Source organism: Lutzomyia longipalpis, chromosome 2, assembly GCF_024334085.1.
Source record: "Lutzomyia longipalpis isolate SR_M1_2022 chromosome 2, ASM2433408v1".
In the NCBI taxonomy this organism is placed as follows: Eukaryota; Metazoa; Arthropoda; class Insecta; order Diptera; family Psychodidae; genus Lutzomyia; species Lutzomyia longipalpis.
Window position 1 is genome coordinate 27,091,548 of NC_074708.1, and position 21,448 is coordinate 27,112,995.

The window sequence follows — 21,448 nt, forward strand, 5'->3', positions numbered from 1 at the left end:
TATATTTTTTATTTTCGTCCTACCGGCTGCTCCTTTAGCCAATCCTCTCTTGGTTCATTTGCAATTTTACCCGGAAAATTCACCACTAAATGCCTCATACTACTAGCTTTTTTTGGGAGCTCTGTGTGCAAGTCATTTTTCATCCATATGGTGGGCGGAAATTAAATATTTTTGAGCAAGTTTCCGCCGGGAGTTGCTATATAACCCACACCACCGCCCTACACACATAGATCCAAATCGATCTCGAGGGCAATCTTTTACATTCGGTGTGCCTTGGCACAATTTATTCCCTCAAGTTGAGCAATTTGGGATTGTTTTGCCAGCGACATGGTAATTAAAATGTATCAGTTTCATCGGTTAAGACCCACCTCACACAGAGAGGAGCGTGTGGTCTATTTATTTTAATTATTTACATGCATTTCAAACGGAGGATTTTAAATGCAAATTTCAATTGTTGGGAACTCTGTAGCATTTGCAAATTGACTTGCGGGCGTGATTGAGGTATGTTGGGGTGGGCTAGAGTGGATTTTTTCGGAGACATATTGCAAAATTCTATTGAATCATCAAGATATTGAAAGATATCAAAGAATAAAATTCCTGGTAAGAAAATCAATTCCTATCTCTCAATTCTCAAACAGACTGTCTCACCATTCCTCCTAAATTCCACGAAAATTCTCCCAAAGAACAGCAGCAGGTGAGATTTGTAGGAGTTTCTCTTTTTTTCCCCGATGTAAGTTTCAAGTATAAATTCAATCAAAAGTCACTCAAGAAGTACACTGTGTAGAAGAGAGAAGTTGAAAGCCATCTTGAGCTACTCCCCGAGTGTTCTTATAAATTTTCTCCAGGAGATTTTTTTTGGGTGGGCGCCAGGAAGTGCTGCACACAATTTGCAAGATCACCGAGAAATCATCCAAAACGAGTTGAAAAGTACATTACACAGCATTGGGTGGGTGGAAGGCCAAAAAAAAGAGTGTGTGTCTGGAATTGCAATTTTTCTTTTGCAAACTTTTCCCCAAAGTGGTGGCCACCCGTTCTGGCCAGGTGCTGATAAATTTTCTCCTCAATGGGAATCCCCCTGGGAGGTGGTTTCCTGTTTGGTATTGTATTTCACGTCAAGAGCAATATTTGCATTTCTGCGTAGTTTGTGTTGCTGTTTCTGTTTATCTTTGATGATTTTTTGTTGTTGTGTTTTGCAGAATGCTACTGCGGCGCTCATGGACCTGCAGCAGTCCAACATTCACCTAGACATATCAGCCCACCTGGTGCGCACCTCAATTCCACGCGACTCGCCCGTGCTGCGAGTCCTCTTCCACGCGGGTGCCGATCCAGGGGGACATGTGCAGCGTCAGAAGATCTGTGTACTCCTCCATGTCGCCATGGGGGCCAGGGTACCCCTAAAAGGGCGATGTATGCCAGAAGGAGAGGACGGAGTCTGCGTGGCTGAGGTTGGTATTATTCCCATTTTTTAGAAAATCTATTTTTTTTTTTAATAATTTTTCTCGAAAAAAAATCATATGAAAGCTATAAAACATTTTTAAAGTAAATTAAAAATCTTTCAATAAAATAATTTAATAAACTCCTCTTCATTAGGTCCATTTTAGCTTTGATGCTTTCTTAACCCTTTAACGTCCAATGTGAAACATATAAACATTGAAACATGCGCTCTTTTATCGCGATTTTTATTCTATGAATTTTTTTAGAGGACTTTTCTCACTCAGAACGTCTTCTTTGACCCCTTATGCGTGAATTTGTTGCATTTGTAACATGGAAAAACAATTACATTCATAAATAATTGAAAAAATAAAATGTTTCACGTTTGGGTCAGCGTATGAGTCAAAAAACCTTAAAGGGTTAATATTTTATCAAAAAAAATTATAAAATTATTTTCAAAGAGATTTTTTAATAGAAAACCAAGAAAATTAATTAAGAAACATTTCTTAGAAGAATAATTTTGTTTTTCTTTAAAGGTCGTCGTACCATCAAGTTGGTGGCCCCCACTTCCACCACCGGACAAGGATGGTCGTGGTTCTATTCCGCCAAAAGTACCACAGAGACTGGTTCAAGTGTCCTACAGCGTCTTCGAGCCACCCACTAGGAATCCAGAGCAGTGCGAACCAAAAGTACAAATCCAACCATTAACACCATTCGCTCAAGTAAGTACAAAGGCGCCTCGTGGCTTATTGCCTCTCCGTCTGCATAAATATGAATATTGTGCCATGAAAAATAATTGCTTGAGCACTTGTGTGAACTCTCAATTAGCCCCATGCTGCGTATACAGGGGATGAATGGGATGGGGAGACTTGAATGGGGAACCGTGTGGGTGGATATTGATGCAAATAAGCAATAATCACGTAGGAATAATTTATCTTTTGGGTCAAAAGGGACGTGTATATTAATAAATTTTCTATGAATGGGGTAAAGCTAGGAGAATATGGGGCTTTTTAGTATTTGGGGAAGTTTTCCCAACCGCAACAAGTACTCTTTGAGGAGAAGGGCGAGCATTTGAAGAGCTCCTGAAATGATTTTTGGGGAATTATAAAATTTGTATGAGATCTCTTTTGCATATATAAGAAAATCGATTTGTCAAAAAGGAAGTTCTTATCAGTGAAAAATCTCTTATTTTTTGGCAACAAAAGGGGCGGATCGAGCAATAAAAAGCTCCCTCTCAAATGGGACTTTTCCAAAAGAGGGAGAATGTAAAATTTTATGTATGCGGGAAGATATTTACGACTGTGCGATTTCCAAGCCACAAGTTTCATTACATTTTGCCTATATTTGTATATATGTTACATTTTGAGACATCCAATACGTGCCAATGTAAATCAAGATAAATAAACTTTGAGGCAAATTGTATGGAATGCTCTCTCTCTCCCCAAAGTGTTTACGCATGGCAGAAACTATTTAATTCGCCAAATGCAGATGAAATTTGTACATTATAAACAACATTATTTGGGGATATGCAGATTATATACACAAACACATGCAATTATTAATTCTTCTACAAGCAAATATTCTCAAAATGTCTCAAACAGATAAATTTTGGGCTAATTAAACGTAAAAGAGAGTTAAATGAAGCTTTTAGGTAAAGCAGAACGTCGCTGGTAGCGTCAAAATGCTTTATTTCCCTCCAAATGGTTACTAAAATAAAATTAAAAAAAATAATTTTTCAAAGGAAAAAAAGAATTATTTCTATCAGAAAATTGAAAAATAGCATAATTCTATGTTTCAATTTAAAACTCCTTTCCATCAATTCCCACGTTGGTAAATAATTCCACAGCAGAGTAAATAATTTCTGCGTCTGTGTATCTTGCTAAATATACATGCTAAAATAAACTAAACTCCTCACTGCTACTACAAATCCAACACTGAACAACTCTATTTACAATACTTTAATCAGTTTATTCGTATTTTAATTTTAATCAACTTTTCTGTATATAAATCATTTTTTTCCCCAAAATAAACCTCAATTTGTTTATATTTTTGAAAATTAATCTCATTTGAGGATGAATTTGTGGTTTTTTCGCATGTAAAAGCAATTTATGCAATTTTCATTTTATTTTCTCCCCGCACAAATTATATACCTATACCCGGAAGTATATATGTATACACAAAATTTCCATGGCTGATTCAACCGTAAAGTCGCAGTCATAGGAATAAAATTAGCATTTCTCCTTAAAAAAAATATTCCCTTTTTTTCTTGCTCCTTTTGATATGTTATGCTTCACGGAAGCAAATCTGATTGTAATTCCTTTCTGAATTATTGAAATGAGGGCACACAGGAAGACGTTGTAAAAAAAAAACATGGCAGGAGAAAAGAAAATTCAAATTTAAATTATCCAGACTTCATATTTGCTCTGAATAATACAAATTCGCAATTTTCCTTTCGCACTGAGAGCCATCAGCTCTCCTCTCCCTTGCAAGTGTTACTACTCTCATTTTCTTTATACCACCATTTATTTAGTTGCATTGTTGGCGAAATGTACATGGAAGAAAAAGTAAAACAAGAGAAGGAAATGAAAAAGAAACATTTAAAAACATTTCCAACCTGGCTATTGGAATTATTTATTTTTATCCGCGGAAGCTCTATGTGTTTCGGAATTGAGAGCAATTGTGGCATTGAAGGAAAATCATTATTAAAATGTTTCTTTCTCCCATTTTCTTGTTTCTATTAACCACCCACAATGAAGCGCAATGATTATATTTAAATAACGCCAGGAAGGTTACTCGATAGTCTTTTTCATATAGCAAAAACTACTAATGGGGGATGATGAATGAATATGGGATTTGCTAGAAAGTTGTCAGGATTTTCTCATTATTATTTTATTTATAAAACGCAATTAAATTTTCAGAGATGAAAAAGAAGAAAGTTGCTAGCAAAAAAGCAATTAAAAGCTTTTAAACTAAAAGTATCAACTTTCAAAGGACAGCTTTTTTGGTATAATAAATAGCTACACTTTGAGTGAGTTCCTCAATTTTGTAGGAGACTCTCAAAGCCTTTTATTTAAAATAAATTTTTGAAAATATGAGAGAAAATATGAAAATCTTTAGTGCTTTTTGTATACAATTTTCTTTATATTAAATTCTTAGATAAAGCTCTTCAAATTATTTCATTTTTAAAAGCTTAACTGCTATATAGCGACGTTTCGCTTTTTTTTGAATTACCTTCATCAAACTTTGTTAATTCACAAAATTGCCTCGAAATTCCAAATTTAATTCACGTAAATTTTTTATGTGAATTCTCTTAATCTTTTTACCGTCAATTTTGTGTATTTATATTTATAAAATATGACTCAATGGCATTAATTAATATCAAATAAAATTTTTAATTAAAATTCCCTCACGATTCCCGTGAAAATTAATTACTATTTTCCCATAGTGTAATAAAATAAAAATTAGTACCAATGCATAGTCCACCACTCATTAAAAACCACAAGAGTTTTCAATATAAAAGAATTTTTTACTGCGTTTTAATTTTTTTGCGCCATCATCCCATTTCACTATTTTATCTCTTAATTACATTTGTGCATCCCCGGAAAAATTGTACCTTTTTTCTAGGTTGTAAATTCATTAAAAAATGTGCCAATGTAATGAACATCAAATGGAAAAAAAAATTTATTTTATTTTCAATAAACTGAAGTAAAATAAAATATTTTATAAACATCAAGAGATTTTCACATCATGTGGGTGGAAAATTCTGCATACCTGAATACATATGTGACAGTGTGTATTGGGGAGAGGGGAGTGTGATAGGGAATTCCTACAAATATTTCACCTCCCAATAACCTCTCACAATGTAGGTATTCCATTGCTCTGCATGCACTTCCACACACAAAATAATTGGCAATTAAATTTTATTGGGAAATGGTTTGAATGAATACAAAATTTTGCTTTTATTTAAACACACGGTGAGCTTTTTTCCAGTGAAAACTTTCAACAATAATGAGGGGGTAACTTTAAAAATATAATTTGGTCGAATTTTTAATTTTTTCGGGGTGTCGCTAAAGCTGATAAAATTCACCACGAAATGAGCTTTTGGCTTTCAGTGATGATCCAACGCGATAAAAATTATATTTTCCATAATTACAACATCCCAATCCCCTCGTGGAAAGGGTTGGGGTATTTTTTCAAACAGCAGACCCTCTTTTTTTTGAATGAGGTGTGGGGTGTGTTTGAAATAATACAAGGATAAAATTTACGACTCACTCTGTTATTCCTTTATGTGCATGTGAGTGTGGTTAATAACTAAATTACAATTTTCTTCTCACTCTCTGCCTGGGGAAAATGTAACGAGAAAATCCCAGAGAGCTTTTTGAGCTTTTAGAAGCAGCTTTGTATATACATTGTGAAGGGTTCTCCCTGCAATTAAGGCAGATGGATTAAATTTTCATATCGGACTCCTGTGCAAGCTGCACTCTTAGCTAAATACGACTAAAGCATTTTATCTCATATTCTCTCTCTGTTTTGATGTTTGCAGGTCCCCTTAGTTCCTGCTTTGGCAGCCTACAAGGAACTCCGTGCTGATGAGACACTAACAATGCTTGTACCCCATCAGCCACTATATCCCATGTCAAAGATCCACGTGCCCGTCTTCCTGCAATCGCAACCGGACCAGAATGTCGCCGTGTTTATCGTGAGGTGAGAAAAGTGGTTGATGAAGAGATTACCGAAGGATTTCCATTCTGTCGATGAATATTTGAAGAGGATTCCGCATATTTCATCCCTAATCCTTCCATTTCAACTTTTCCCTCTTCTCTCACAGCTTACTTGACATTTTTTCCTTCCCTTCTCCTCCTTTTTCCCTTTTTTATGTATGTACATTTAGTGTTTTCCTTCCCAACGATTTTCTTTACCTCCACGAACTTTCTTCTCCATGTAAGAATGTCGCTCAGCCATATATGGAATTATCCCGTTCGATTAGCGTCTACGTATCCTTGGGCTTATTAGATTTCTCCAGCACCTTTCAGGGGTATAGAATCCAATTTTCTTCAGGCCAGGTTGAGATGTGAGAATCCCTTTTGGGAAGTGATGAAAAGATAGTGTGTGGAAGAAATTTAAGATATTGGCCTTTTTATGTTTTATTCGTTTTATTATTTCACATTCTCGGTGGAAGATGGTTTATTTTTATGTTGTCTCTAAAATTTAAAATGTCAACCTACTTTAGAACACGATGGTATTGCCAGAATAGAGCTGTGTAATTTCATTTTATATTAATGCTTATAAAGCGACGGACAATACGAATTGTGGGCAAGGAATTAGTTGGTGTTCTACTTCGTGGCCAACACCAATTTTATTTAATTTAATTGCTTGAAATTATTTTATTGATTAAAGAATGAATTTGTGCAATTATTTTATGCTTTAAAGCCCCTGATGAAAGCTTTAAAGTAGTCAAAAGCTTTGAAAATTATCGTAGATTTAAAAAAAAAAAAATTCTGTTATCTATTGCAGAAGATCTTTTGAGATTCTTTTAAATGATTAAGTAAATCCTCCAAATTGAAAATATTCCCACCCTTATCAATCCAATTAGGGATACCCATTTTGGCACAATAAAAAATCATTTCATACCACATTAGAGGTGTAAAAGAAAAATTAATTGCTTTTCATTCATGTCGTTGCGGAGACTATTAAATATTCATATACAACTAAAATTGGAATTGATGGTCCCTCAATGAAAATTTCAATTTTAATAAAAATGACACTGAATTTAATTTAAAAATCGATTAAGGGTACTTTACACGTTTTATGTGGGACATTTTTTTTCTCCATTTTCCTCATTTAATTAAAAGACTATTAAAAGGATAAAAAAAATTTATAAAAATACCACCAAGACTTTAAATAAATAAAAATCCCGAAAATTCACTAAAGGAGAGAACCTCGAGAGAAATAGAAGAGAAAAATGAATTTTTGAATCCTTAACCCATTTAATTTTCATCCAATTAAAAGTCAAACACAGAGAATGTCCTTTGCAAATGTCCACGTGGGAATTTCAATTAAATGTCTTCTTTATGGCACTTTAAACCAGGGCTCGTGTGAAGGCAGGAATGCGAATCTTGGGCGCAACGGCATCCTCAGACGAGTGGAATATATCGCTTGAGAAGGAAAATCCAAAGCACACGGTGGCACGTGTTACGGCCTTCCGGAAGGACCAGGACCCAGACAGCAATGGCAAGAATGGCGATAGCAGCAATTTAAACAAGTAATTACACAACCTCCCGTCCCCCTCATTACTTTTCTCCTGTTTATCTTTTTGCAAAAACCACCCCTGTGCTTTTATGTTGGGGCAGGGGGTGTGGGGTAGTAACTGCCAAAAACCTTTTGGTTAAACTTTCACTTCCGGTGTGGGTTTTGGCTACCCCCTATCTGGACCAATTTACATGGGAGAGTGGTTAATTGACTTATGGTAAGGCAGTCAAGGGGTTAATTTGCACAAGGGAATCATGAGAAACTTTGCACTGCTGGCTGTGTGTGTACAATGCCCTTTTCCCGCCAAAATAGGATCGTGGAGGTGTTCTCGTGGCTTCTGGAGGTGGCTAACGACACAAAGGAGCACTGGGATGGTGGAAGGATTGTGTGGTCGGTGAGCTACGTGCACGATGGGCCAAAGATGCGGGATTCCTCTATGGAGAGTATTGGGAGTGTTCCAGGAGAGGAGATGCGACGAAAGTTGGTGGCTAAATTGGAAATTCAAAAGGACGACATTCAAGCTGTCCTTCCAATCTCTAAGGTAACATGAGAACACCCGCCCTAAATTCCTCCCCCCAAAAACCCTCTTCCTAATACGATAATCTCTCTCCACCAGCAGAATTGGGAAGTAATGAACACAGCTGTTCTAACTGGGAGACAAGTTTCGCAGGCAATGAAAGTTTTTATTGTCTCACAAGCGGGAAAAGTTGCTGACGTCACATTGCAGAGTTCATGTCACGCAGATGATGAGAGCGTTATCAAGGTAAGGAATAAATTTTCCCCCAAAACTCCACACTATCTCCTCCATTTTCCCATTGTCGTATACATGTGCTCTCTCATACACAAAACTGTGAAAGTGGCAACCAGCATCGTGTGCCACAAATTTTCACACGAGACTTGCAAGGAGTTTGCCTAATAGAATGGGGAAGATTTAAAAGGGTGAAAATGGTGGAAAATTTGAATGTGGAGAATGAGAATTTTCCCGGATAAGAGTCTTCTTGACTTTATTTAGTTGCAAAGATTGAGGGTAATTCATCTGATACTCCTTTTGTGTTCTCCCTCTCAAGAGGATTTTAGTTATTTTCCTTAATTCTATTCTTTGGGAAAATTAACAAAAAAAAATTCTCTATTAACAATGAAAATCTCGCTGCAACTAAAATTCCCACAACTTTGCAAACCTCATAAGGCTTTGGTGTTCCCAAAAGCTCAGAGCTTTAGTTTTTTTTCTCCTCATTTTTTGTACCATTCATGCCACTCTTATTGCTTTTCATCATTCTAAAACCTTTCCTTTGTGGGGGTTTCTTTGTTCTTCAAATCCTCCAACCTCCACTCTCAATTCTCGGGTATTTTGGCCTCTCCCCTCACACTCTAACTAACAAAACATCCCTGTTTATTGCAAAGCACAAGGCAGAGCATGTGAAAACGAGGTATGGGATCTCCGTGTTGTCATCACCTCTTGGGAATACCCTAAAAATTATATTTTACGCTTTAATTTTGCCGCTTTTTCATCCACCATCCAACGAGGTGTACCCTTCGCCCTGAATGGTGAGGCGTTAAATTTTCAAGAAAATACCCTCCCACATCGCCCCGTTTTCCGCTCTATAACAAAATTCTCGGGGTTGAAAATGGCTGCGGGAGAGGTGTGTGTGGAAGGGAAAATGGCTTTTAGTCTCAAAGCCTTTCCCTTCCTGAGGTACACACACACATTCTAATGCACATCCGAGAGTCTGCCATGTTACAAAAGGATACCCAATTGGTTTATGGAGCCAATTTGATGATCAATTTCCTTATTTTCACGTCCATAATTAAATTCTGTCATATTAATGGAATTGCGATTCTCTCATGAACGGAAAGGGAAGTTTCATTTTGTACAAAGAACAGAGAGAATATGCCATATTGTTTGTCCCATTCACCCAGGGCGTTCCCCAAAAAAATACAAACATTTCTCCCATCGTGTGCTTAGAAAATTGCAAAATCGATAACATAATTTGATGGATTTTATATTTGTATGAAAAAGTTTTGCGCAGTGACTTTCGGCGGAAGCGATAGTGAATGAATAATTAATTATGTATTGTGTGAAGCAAAAAGTTTTTGATGGAAAATGCAAAAAGGTACAAAAAAATGTACTAAAGAGAGAAAGTTTAATATTTCCACACAGTAAGGTATCCAATATTGATGAGTAAACTCCTGAAAAGTGCTTAAGAAGAATATTTACCAGCAATTATCTTCATATAAGAAAGTTTTCCCCCCAAAAGCGAGAGCTTTTTCCATATACATATGTATGTATTGTAGTATATATTGCAACGTAGTTGGGAAAGCTTTAAGAGAAATTTAAGTTAGAAATGATTGAATTACTTTTTTTGTCATTTTGCGTTAAAGTTTCTTTTTTAAAGGAATTGTAAATAAAATATATTTATCCATGAATTTTATTTTGGCTAAAAATAAATTCTTTTCTATATAGCTTACCAACAAAGCTCTATCAATTATTAATTAAATAAAAGCAAATCACCTCATTTGATAGTAATTATTATAATTAATTACATTTAAAAATTGCAAATCATAAATGTTTTCAAATCATAAATTAAATTTGAATAATGTTTTATTTCAAATTACAAATGACAATGCGTTAGAAAATTATCAACTACATAATAGTGACGTAATCAAGTCATTAAATTTGTGAAAATTAGCTTCTAAGTTTGCTATTTTAATAAGCATACACATCGTATACATTCATTGGGATTTAGTTGTTGGCAAAACAATACCAAACTAATCACGTAAAAGTTTCAAACAACAACGTATTTTATTTATACTATATACTAAATTTAACAATATCTCGTATTTAATTAAAATAACTTTCTCAATTTACTTCTGTTTATGATGGCTTGAAAATGAAGATTTTGCATGGAAAATGAGAAATTGCAATAAGATTTCAATCGCATTATTTTTTGGCGAGCTTTCTAGAATTACAGTGAGCTTTTTTTATGTGAGACTCTCTTAAATTAAGTTCTGTTTATAAGCAATTTTTTATTCTTAATTAAAAATATTATTTCATTGCTGAAACATTTTAATTTATTTTTTGGACAGCTCTTTGTATCTTTAACTGGAAAATCTTTAGTTGAAAAATAATTATTTTCAAATATTTTTGCCATAATTTTCTATGAAAAATAGCCATAAATTGACGTGAAATTCAACAAAGATTTCAAGCAAAAGAAAGATCTTTAAATTCCAGACCAATAAACACATTTTAGAGATAGAAATCACTTAAAAATCCTCCTTTTTAAACTCTCAAAAAGAGTTAATAACACATCCTAAACGTGACTCTAAAAAGGAACGAATAAATTCGCCCCATCTCTTGTAGAGAACAAACCTTTTATACTGTACTAAGCACTAAGCTTTAGAAGCTTATAAAACACTAGTCAACCCGAGCCCCCAATCACGTGTGAGCTAACTCCATTTTAAGCTGTAAAAGGGGGGCGTATATTAGTGGGGGGATGAATAATACGGTACCCCGAAAAATTCTAAAAATAAAAAAATCCCGTTATCTGACCCTTCAGCAGGTAGAAAATGGGAAAAAATCAATTTTTCTGTGGGGGCGCTATAAAGGGGGGTTGGGGCGGAATCCCATATAGCGCTTGCAATTCGTATTGACCCCCTCTACCCCCCTACCAAATTTCATCAAGATCGGCCCAGCCGTTTCGGAGGAGTTCATGTGCCACAGACAGACAAACAAACATTTTCAGCTTTATATATTAAGATCTCATATTGCAAATTTATTCATCTCATATAGTTTATTTAGAGCTTCGCGTATAGTGTTTTAAGATGAAGTGTCAAATTGGGTTTTTGCATGAAGCATGTGTGTGTGCGCGCGGGGATAATGTATAAAGAACGATGTGCAAAAGCTCTCGATGGAGACGCCGGGTGAAATTTACATTATCGCGCGAGATCATCACGTAAATCGGTGTAAATTCCTCTCTCTGACACGGTGCAAAATGCATACACCTGCGATGTGAGCTACGAAAAGAGCTGGGGAAGGTGTGGATCCATCCACCACCCTGCATGTCATCCAACATGAAATCCTGATGAATTTATTGACTGATGTGCTGCTTCACATCATTCAGTGAGGTAGAGACACCTTTTTTTTCCTAAAGACTGTATCATTTTAAACATGAATATGTTTTTCTCTTTTACCTGGGGATGATAATAAATTATTTCCCGCATTGGATTTTAATCTCTTCTCCTGTCATGGCAAGAGAGGGGCGTAGATGGTTGAATGAGGAGAAACAAAAAAGCTTCGCATGGAGAGGAAATGCAATGGGATATGTATCTCTCATGCAGAAAAGTGAGGAAAAAAAGAGATTCTGCTGCAGCACAAAATTCTACTAAATAACAAAATTTCTTCCATGTTTTTGTGGACTCGCGGGGGAGAGGTACGAGGGGGCAGGGCGGGAGACCGTTGAGGGGCTCTTCGTGTCTATAGGTGTGAAATGGAATAGTAGAGCGAGTGTGCTGCAAAGAGAAATGGAGACGAGATAGGGCACAAAGTGTGAGAAAATGAACAAATTTTCAAAAGTGCTTCTACAGTGGTTTGTTCTCTTTCTATATCAATGTGGCAGGTCGCTTCTCTTTTTCCCTGGGATAGAATTTCTATCACATTTAGAGGACACGTCGAGGTATCGTGTGGATTCTTTTCACAACAATTTCCCCATTTCAATTCAATGAATCTGTGAAAAATAAGAATAAAAAAATCTCCCTCTGTGTGTGCTTTTCACACACACACACACATGAAAGGAAATTTCTGCAATTTTTATTGTTTCTGACATCTCAGCTGGGGTGCTCTGGAGGGGGTGGTACCCTCCGTATCATTTTACCGGGGAGTTCGCACTATACACATTTGTCAAATGATCCAAATAGGTGAATTTCCGCATTAGATTGGCCCACCAACAGTGGCACAAAGCTTTGGAGAGGAGAGAGCTTTGGTGTGCTTTTGACAATGCCAACAAACAGCAAAGGAGGGAAAATCAATAGGAAAGACGCATTTTCATGAAAAATAAGCAAATAAACGAAATCGATGACCCAAAATACACAAATACAACTTTTTTTTCCTCTTCTTTATTCTCATATCCAAGGCTGGTCATTTTCCATACCGCCTCACGCTTCTTTTCGTGTGTAAAATGTGAGCATGGGGGGTGAAAGTGAAAGAAAATGTGTGGGTGAAATCAGGGGGTGAACGCCATTATATGTGGGGAGTTAAGCCTAGCGCACGAGGCAAACAGCCCACCCACCCCATCCACCTTCCATGAAATCACACACAAATGTAATCGGAAAATATTGAGGATTTTTTTCTCGTCTATTCTTTTCGACGCCTTTTGGGGGCAAGAAGAGATTTTTCTTTCACACAGCGCATTTTCCTTTCCTCTTGGGGCTTGCCACATAAAAGAGAATTTTGCAAAGGGTGGCGTGGGAGAAGTGTTTGCCTGATGCTTTTTCCCAATAAATCGATTGCCAGGAGAAGTCAAACTAATGATTTGGAAACACAATACACTGCCAATTGAGATGTGACGGGTAATTTTCACAAGGAGGAGCTTTGCATGGGGGCGAGGGGTTAAAAGCTCTCACTTGTAAATGGAAAAGTTTGTAAAATTTACCTAAAGTTCGTAATGTTTAAAATGTTTCTCAAAAAATAGATTGAAAAGAGATTCAAAGTTTCCCAAAATGATTTTCTTCATGCGATGATTTTGTGGTAAACCCCTCGGCTTATTCCCATAACTTGGTCATTGTCTTCCATACAATTTAACTTGTATTGTGAATTGGCGAATGAAACCAATAGTATCATCAACGATATAGTTGTATGAGAGAGTCGCTTCTTCAGCATTTTGCTACACAACACTCTTATTTCCAATTTTCTTCTTATTTATTCCATGCCCAGGACTAAAATACAATTTGAAAACTTTCAACAAAACTTTTCCCTTTAATTCCATTCCACTTTTCATTCTATCTTTGTGGCAGAGGCGAATGTGGTGCGAAAAAGGAACATGCAGTGGAAAGACTTTTCACAATATGCAATGAAAGCCTCAGAGCGTCTCTCCCGCAAATTTTGCATGTGCGGGGAAACACACAAGTTTAATATTACATTTTATTTTTGTTTTTCGCCTTATGGTGCACAAAATATCAATGGATTCACTTCTGAAGCTTTTACGAGGGTGGGAAGCTTTTACGGGATTTGAGGGTTGTTGCAGGAGCTGAACGCGGGGTTGCAAGGAGCACAGGATGAGCCATGCTGAAGTGTGTTCGCAAGTCCTTTTCTTGTTCTCTGCATCTCTTCCCGTTTTGCTAAAATTTTCATGCACAACCTCCCCTCCCCTATAGCTCAGCGAGCTGTGTGAGGAAACTCTTGACTCACTTTCTGTGCTTAATTGAATAAAATATGAGCAGCGAAAGAGCTTTCGACGAATGTAAACTTATTAATTTCCTCGGAAAATTTTCACATTAATTCCCGGGGAAAACTCTGTGTGAGAGACTGACCAAAAGAACCCCCCCCCCCTCTCTGCTTCCCCGCAGTCCACGTTGAGCTCTGGTTTGGATTTGTGAAAGAAGGACCCCCATGGAGAGTAGATATTTTCTCTTCTCGGTGGAGCACACAGGACGAAACCGCTTTTCCGCAACTCCATATCCTTGCCATATATCAGAAGTGTGGTGAGATTCCAAGTACTCCAGAATTGGCTTTTGCCACACACAGAAGGGGAAGAAAAAAGGAAAATAAAAAGAAAAGTCCGCAAACCCTCGTCTCAATCTTGTTCTGTAAATAAGGTTAATAGCACCACTGAGGACTCTGTGCAATTTTCTTCGCTTTTTGATAAACCCCAAAAGCACTAGGAAAATATCTACCGCACAGAGATAAATTTTCTCCATTTATAGTGGAATTTAAATTGCACCAACCCCCACCCACCTAAACCATATAAATCCACTTCTGTGAGAAACATCAACTTGATATGGGTGATGGCAATATGGATTGAGAGTCGAAATAAACAAACTTCTCACGCTGCAACTGAAACCAAAATTCGTTACACAAACCTCTCCCTCAAAAAGTGCATGTTGGGGGATTTTCACGCCAAAAGGGAAATTAATCTGGGTTTTCCGGGAGAGAGAGTCAAGGGAAAATACAATCCATTTTATTATATACACGCCAGGGACACCAAAAAAGTGTTTTCAATATGAGAAGTTTTTTTTTGCCATTCACATTGCGATTTATCAAAAAATATTCTGTTCTATATAGTTTTTTGCTATATACAAAACTTTTATATTTCCTCAAAATGTATCACATTTTGTGATTTTTTTTATGAATTTAAAAAAAACTGGAGCTGTGTACTTGAATGTATTGTGTATAAAATTAAATTTTAATGTACAAATTCTATGAAACTTTTTCAATAAACTGAATTGCTTAAAGAAGTCAAGAAAATGCTTCAATATATAGAGATTTTATGATTTTCCTCACAATGGGGGGATATTTTAATGAAAAACTTTCATAGAGAGCCACTCATCTGAATAATTTTCCAATACAATTTGGGAATTAATTAATAAAATTCGAATGCAAAGCACATTGCAAGATTCACTGCAACAGATTGCAGCAATGCGAGATACGATATTAAATGACACACATAATGTTCATTGTAGATATCTCTACAGATATTTATTCCCGTATGATTTATAATTTAATTTTATGGAATTTTTAATGGATTAAATTGTTATAAATGTAAGAGAATACGGCAGGAAAATTCGATTTACTCATTACTTAGAAAACAAAGCATTGAAAAGTTCTTTAAGAGCTTTTATGATATGAAAAATTCATCAAAATGTCGCTGGAAATTCTTAAAGAGGCGTCTCGTAAGCTTAATAGTTTTCTAGGTTTTCTATATATAAATAAAATCCATTGAAACTATAAAATTTCCAATAAGAAATTAATCTGAAAATTTTCCAAGAAAAAAAAATTCCAATTTAATTTTTAATCAATCCATTTTTCCAGACAATTCAAAAGCAAATCCAGTATTAAAACTCTTTTAATAAGTAAAAAAATCTCTCCTCTTTGTGTGGTAAATTGAGTAAAATTTATGGGGTTCCTCCTATCGCTTTTCTGCAGCAAAAATGACCCCACTTGTGTTGCCTCTTTTCGCACGCGCATGCAAATCCCAGCAAAAATACCTCCATATGCTGCCGCCGCAAAGGGCGAATCAAGTGGTTGAGGACATAAATTCCTAAATAAAGTGAAAAAAAAATATAAAGAGCAACGCAGAAGTTCGCATAGAGAACAGAAGGGGGGATTTCCTTTCTGCAACAGCTCTAATTTATGTTTGGGTGACATAAATTGCATTGAAGCCCATTCTCTTGGGGCGAACTTCCTTCTTGCTCGGGTTGGGACCACGCGGGGGGAATTCAATTGATTCGTTTTTCTTCTAAATTCACAAACTATATATGGCCATTGTTTTGCAGGTCTCCTCATCGTGTAGCTCAGTGTATGTGGATGGGTCTGAGGTGCGGGGTTCATCAAATGCATCAATCATTGTGAAATACGGAACGTATATTGGTCGGGCACGCTTCACGGTGTGGATGCCGGAATTTCCGCTCGAGGTGCTCGTTGCAGACTTTCGTCTGTCCCAAATAAAGGGGTGGAAGGTGCCCGAGGATTATAGCAGGTGAGTGGTGCAATTGAGGTATATACGTGCGAGGCAAGCAAAACTATCACCCTGTTTGTAAATCTTCTTTTGCAACCCCATCCCATTTGTACGCGTTTCCCTGCCACGGAGACACTTCTGTGTATATCCTGTATATGTGTGCTTTATGGGAAGAGAGAAGGACCAAATGGTGTGCTTATAATATTTGCTTTAAAATAATAAATATTGATTGAATAAATTCAATGCGGAAAAATTAATGTATCAAGCTGTATGTACGGGTGACTGAAAAACACAATTTGGAACAAAATACTGCCTGAGGGTATTTCTATTTATTTTATTTAGAGCTTAAAAAAAGCTCGCAATTGGGAGTTTTTTTTTCTAAAATATTTCATTTTAAAAATTCAAAGGCTTTTTAAAATTTTTTTTTTTTGAAAATAAAATATAAATTGATCTAATTTTTTGTTAGGGTGATTCAATTTTATTAAATTGTCCATTTAAATGAAAATGCATCCTCTTTTGTCATCCTTTAAAAATAGGTACTCAAATTAAATGAGAACAATCTAATACTTCTCAGTTAATTTATACCTGAAGAAGGAGACAAAAATCCACGAATTAAGGAAAAATGTAGGACAAAAGTCCTTCCGGAATTATCAGCCAAAAGACCGATGGATCAGTTCAAACATATCCTTATTATTTTGACCAGACTTTAGCCCCGCATTTCAACTTCCGGTTAATTTCAATTAAGAGCAAGAACAATATTCCTAAAACTTTGCTTAAAGCTTTTCTTCTTCAAATTCTTAAATTAATTTTCAAGCTTGTTAAACAATGTACATTATCATCATATATTTGTCTTGCCTTGCAAACATTTCACAATCGATCAATGCCAAAGGACTGTGGTGGATGAAAATATCTTTTTCGCAGCAGCAGTGGCGGTAAAATGCGACGGAAGAAACGTGCTTACGGATGGAATCACCACGGGGAGGATTTCGTGAATGGCGTCAACAGTGAGAAGCCCACCTGTCGTGCACGCTACCAGCAGAGCCCCGTTGAGGTGTACGCACGCTTCCTGGCCACAGATCAGGATTCTGGGCGTGTGAGTTATCTCATTTCACGACGAACTGGGCTACGGGTGACGGATCTCGTGCAGCCACTCCTTCGTGTGGCAGATCCCAAAATTGCCACACTGCGGGGGAGGACACTGCAAGGAAGAGCCATGGGACGGACGGATGTGCAGGTTTTATCCCCAATCACGGGACGCGTGATTGGTGCCAAGGAGATTCGTGTGGGAAGTGACAAAGTGACACTGAGTCGCCTCGTTGTGCGGGTGGTGTCTGGGTTGCAGTTGACTATTGCTCCAGACAGTACCATCGACAATGGGTACATTGCGGAGACGTCTGTAACGCGACGTCTTACAGCTCAATACCAGGAAGGGTTACTCGATATTGATTTGGAGTTCTCCGATGGTGCACGAACACCCCTCAGGTGAGTTTTCTTTTCTTTTTTTATCGAGTACCCTCAATCCCTTCAATGAATTCCATAAGAGAATGTTTCTTATTCTATCTGGAGAATTGATTTAATTTTTCTGCAAAGATTTTTGTATTTTATTCGTCCTTTAAATGCTTGAAAGACTTTATTTTCAGTTAAAAAATAATTAAAGCTCCCAACGGTTTAAAATACCTTGGAAACTTTGAAGATTTCCCATTAAATTGGATAAAACTTTTAAATGAGAAGACTATACAAGAAAAGTTTAATGGGTAAAGAGAGAGGGCAAAACAAGATTGTAGGTCAAACTGAGGAAAGCCAGTTTGTATGCAGAAAAATCAAACTATTCTACAAAATGGCACAAACACCGTCCACCCGTCCAATTAACTTAAACTTTCCCCCAAAAAGCTGCCAACTTCCGGTCTCGGTCAATGCGAAAGCTCTCTAAATTTAAATAAATCTTCCTACAAGAGCTTTCCCCTTTCCATGGAAAAATCTAATGTGCCCCAAGAAAGCCAGCATTAATATTTCATGGCGAATGCGGCGTATCCTTTACAAAGAATAAACCGTATGGCTGTCTGCAGCATTTGGGTAAACTTATAAACAATCCCGACAGCATTCTCTGATGTTTTCCTTGACTTTTTTGCATATTTGAAGATAATGATGTTATTTTCTCTTTTGTTTGCTTATGTACACAACACACACACAAGAGGGGTTTATGTTAAATGGCAGAGAATGGAGGAGGAGAGATATTGTGCAAAAGCAACCACCACCCCATCTCATGAAAAATCTCCTCTTTACTATACCCAAAATAGAGAAGAGATTTTCTCGTTTTTTTTTTTCCTTCTTCCCTTCCCTTTTTTCCCTCATTCACCATTGAATTGATTCGGGGGTATATCCACTCTATTCAAATTTCCCAGAGAATTATTTTGAACACTATGTGCTGATTCAATGTGACTTGTCTATGTGAAAAGTTAGATGATTATTTTCGAGGTTGTGGACATTCTGCATGTTTTTTGGGAATCACACACTCCCTCACTCTCATGCTTTCTCCGATATTTTCTCTCTCAATTGAACTAAATTAAATGGTAGACACTTTGTCCCAATGCCACTCAATTTATGTTGTCCTGAAGAGTTGAAAAAACTTTCCGGTAGAACATCGTTTATTTTCAAAGTCATTTTCATGAGGGAATAAACTCTCTCTACGGGGAAAAAATGCTTTCCTCGATGCTTTCATGGCTTAATTGCACATATAATCCTGTGAATCCTTCCAACACGTGTATATATAGTGATTTGCTATATATAGAACTATCGGAAGCTGTGACCGAAGGCATCGATTAGCAACAGAGTTAATAAATTTTTCCTTAAAAGATTTCTTTAGATAGGAGATTACGATTAAAGGAGTAAGATTTTTTTTTATTTATTTTAAAAGAAGAATTAAGGTCCAATTTATTTTAGAAAAAAAGATTGCATTATAATCTTTTTTGAGAGATTTTTCTAAAACTTAAAGATAAAAAAAACAATTATTTATTCAATTCAGAAATTCCCATCAATTCCGACAGCTTAAAAGCTCGCAATTTACCCCCAAATTATGTTCTGAATTTCAAATGAAAAATCTCACATCTGAATTGATGTCAACTCTGGTGCAAAACGCCCCAAATTTGCCACATTTCCCCATCAATTTTTCCAACATGACGTGAGATTATTACTTCAAACGTTTGGTGGTGCATTTTTCCATGACTATGATGCCTCCTCGCCCATTTCAATCGATACAGCCTCACAAATGCATATTCGTGCCGCAGCTTAACTTTGATCTTTTTTTTGTGTTCACCTCTTTGCAAAACACAGGGACGTGTCTGTGGATGACTACTTCCTCCTCGTAGAAAGCCTGGATACGGAAGTTGTGGCTTTTGCACCGATGCTGGCATCACACCACCCACGCGTGATTGCTGTGGGTGAGGGTAGTGGGGATCTTTTGCGGGTCACACTACTGCTGTCGGAGGAGTGTCGTCTGCGGAAGAATGTGCCGCTCTCGAAACAAAATTCAAAAGTCAATCCGGGGCATTTGGCGACAGCTCTTGCCACGGTGCAGGTGGACTTTAGTTCGACCGATTCCCCCGGAAGGCCGGATACGGTGCAAAATGACGGATTTTCAGGGCGTGAGAGAAAGGGTGGCCGGGATATGGGGGATCTAAATGATATTCTCATTGGGATTCCCCTAAGGGATGACAACACCCACGAGCCGACTGTTCAGGCAAGGCAGCACCGTGGGGGCGTTGTAACAGCCGTTGGGTCTCCGGATGTTTCTCACAAAAGTCGACCACATGCCGACATGACTTCCTTGGAGATCGGGATGTACGTCCTGCTGACAGCTTTCTGCTTCGCCATTGCAATCTTTGTTGTTTCCTGCGTGGTTTATGCTTCCAAATTCCGACCAGTTAGCATTGAGTCCGTTAGCGACAGTGACCATTCAAATATGAAAGCTCTGTCGAGTATTGGAATCATCCGAGAGCAACGACATCCAAGAGAACCAACAACCAATGCACACGACTGGGTATGGCTTGGACGTTCAACTCTGGATAAATCAAATACTGGTCAGGATGCTAATCGTTCTTCCGTTCATGGTGAGTTCTTTGGAAAATTAATCTTTAATCTAAAGAAATTAAGAAAATTGATTTTATTTTTGATTTTTTTTTGTTGAGAAAATGATTAAAAGAATTAAAATTTTCCAGATCTTTTGAATGTTTTCTAAAGTTTTTTTTAGTATCGAATTATTGATTTTTTTAAAGGAAAATTCTTGAAAGCTCATGAAAAAGCTTGAAAATCCTTGGAAAAATTTCAATATTTGCAAAATAAATAAAGAATTAAAACAAATTTTGAAAAAGGCAAAATTTGCTAAAATAGTTAAGATAATAAATGAAGGATAAACTTATAAAAAAAATTAAAAAGTAATAAGATTTCCTTAAAAATATCCCTAAAATTAATAATCGATATAATTCTTAACAACTTTAAAAGAATTGATATTTCATTCTTAAGAAAAGGTTACCTAAAAACTCTGAAACCTTTTAAAAAATCAAAGAAAAAATAAGAACAATGAGCCTTATTCAGCGACCAAGAAACCTTTGAAATCTATAAGTTTTGTATTGAAATTTCAAGATTTCAAGCGAACTTCAATGGTTTCTTGGTCGCTAAATAAGGCCCAATAAATGGAAAGCTTTTAATCAGTAAAGCAATTACATTCAGTAAATGAAGTATTGTGAAAATCTGAAAAAGTTCATTTTCACATTTTTGGTTCTAACTCTCACAATTTTTGAGATATCGACTTCAAATTGGAAGCAAATGAAAATTTTTGAGTTTTTCTACATTTTGCTTCTTTTTGTATTGAGATATCTTATCCCAGTAAAAAGATGTAGACGATCAAACACATGCATTAACTTTTGTTCCACCTTGTACAATGATAATTTTATTAAATTAATTTTTGACTTTCAATTAATTCCATATGAGCTGAGAAAGTCATCAAGTTTGCAAATAAGCTCTCTAGCTTCCTTACGGACACTTCAAATCAATTTACATTCAATCTATAATCCACTAAATGATATTAACTCTGTCCAACATGTCGT

At 36.5% G+C, this 21,448-nt stretch overlaps 1 protein-coding gene across 2 annotated transcripts in view; it reads left to right on the forward strand.

Annotated features, from left to right (window-relative positions):
- LOC129789831 (transmembrane protein 132E) overlaps window positions 1-21,448 on the forward strand; it is an 81,444-nt gene that overhangs the window by 46,653 nt on the left and 13,343 nt on the right. The window contains exons 3-11 of one of the 2 annotated variants that reach the window (XM_055826888.1): window positions 1,197-1,445; window positions 1,968-2,153; window positions 5,975-6,135; window positions 7,520-7,693; window positions 7,993-8,221; window positions 8,300-8,443; window positions 16,165-16,367; window positions 17,268-17,828; window positions 19,677-20,452. In XM_055826888.1, the coding sequence (XP_055682863.1) occupies window positions 1,197-1,445; window positions 1,968-2,153; window positions 5,975-6,135; window positions 7,520-7,693; window positions 7,993-8,221; window positions 8,300-8,443; window positions 16,165-16,367; window positions 17,268-17,828; window positions 19,677-20,452 (2,683 nt within the window). The remainder of the gene's footprint in view (window positions 1-1,196; window positions 1,446-1,967; window positions 2,154-5,974; window positions 6,136-7,519; window positions 7,694-7,992; window positions 8,222-8,299; window positions 8,444-16,164; window positions 16,368-17,267; window positions 17,829-19,676; window positions 20,453-21,448) is intronic. The other variant, XM_055826889.1, reaches the window with a different exon arrangement.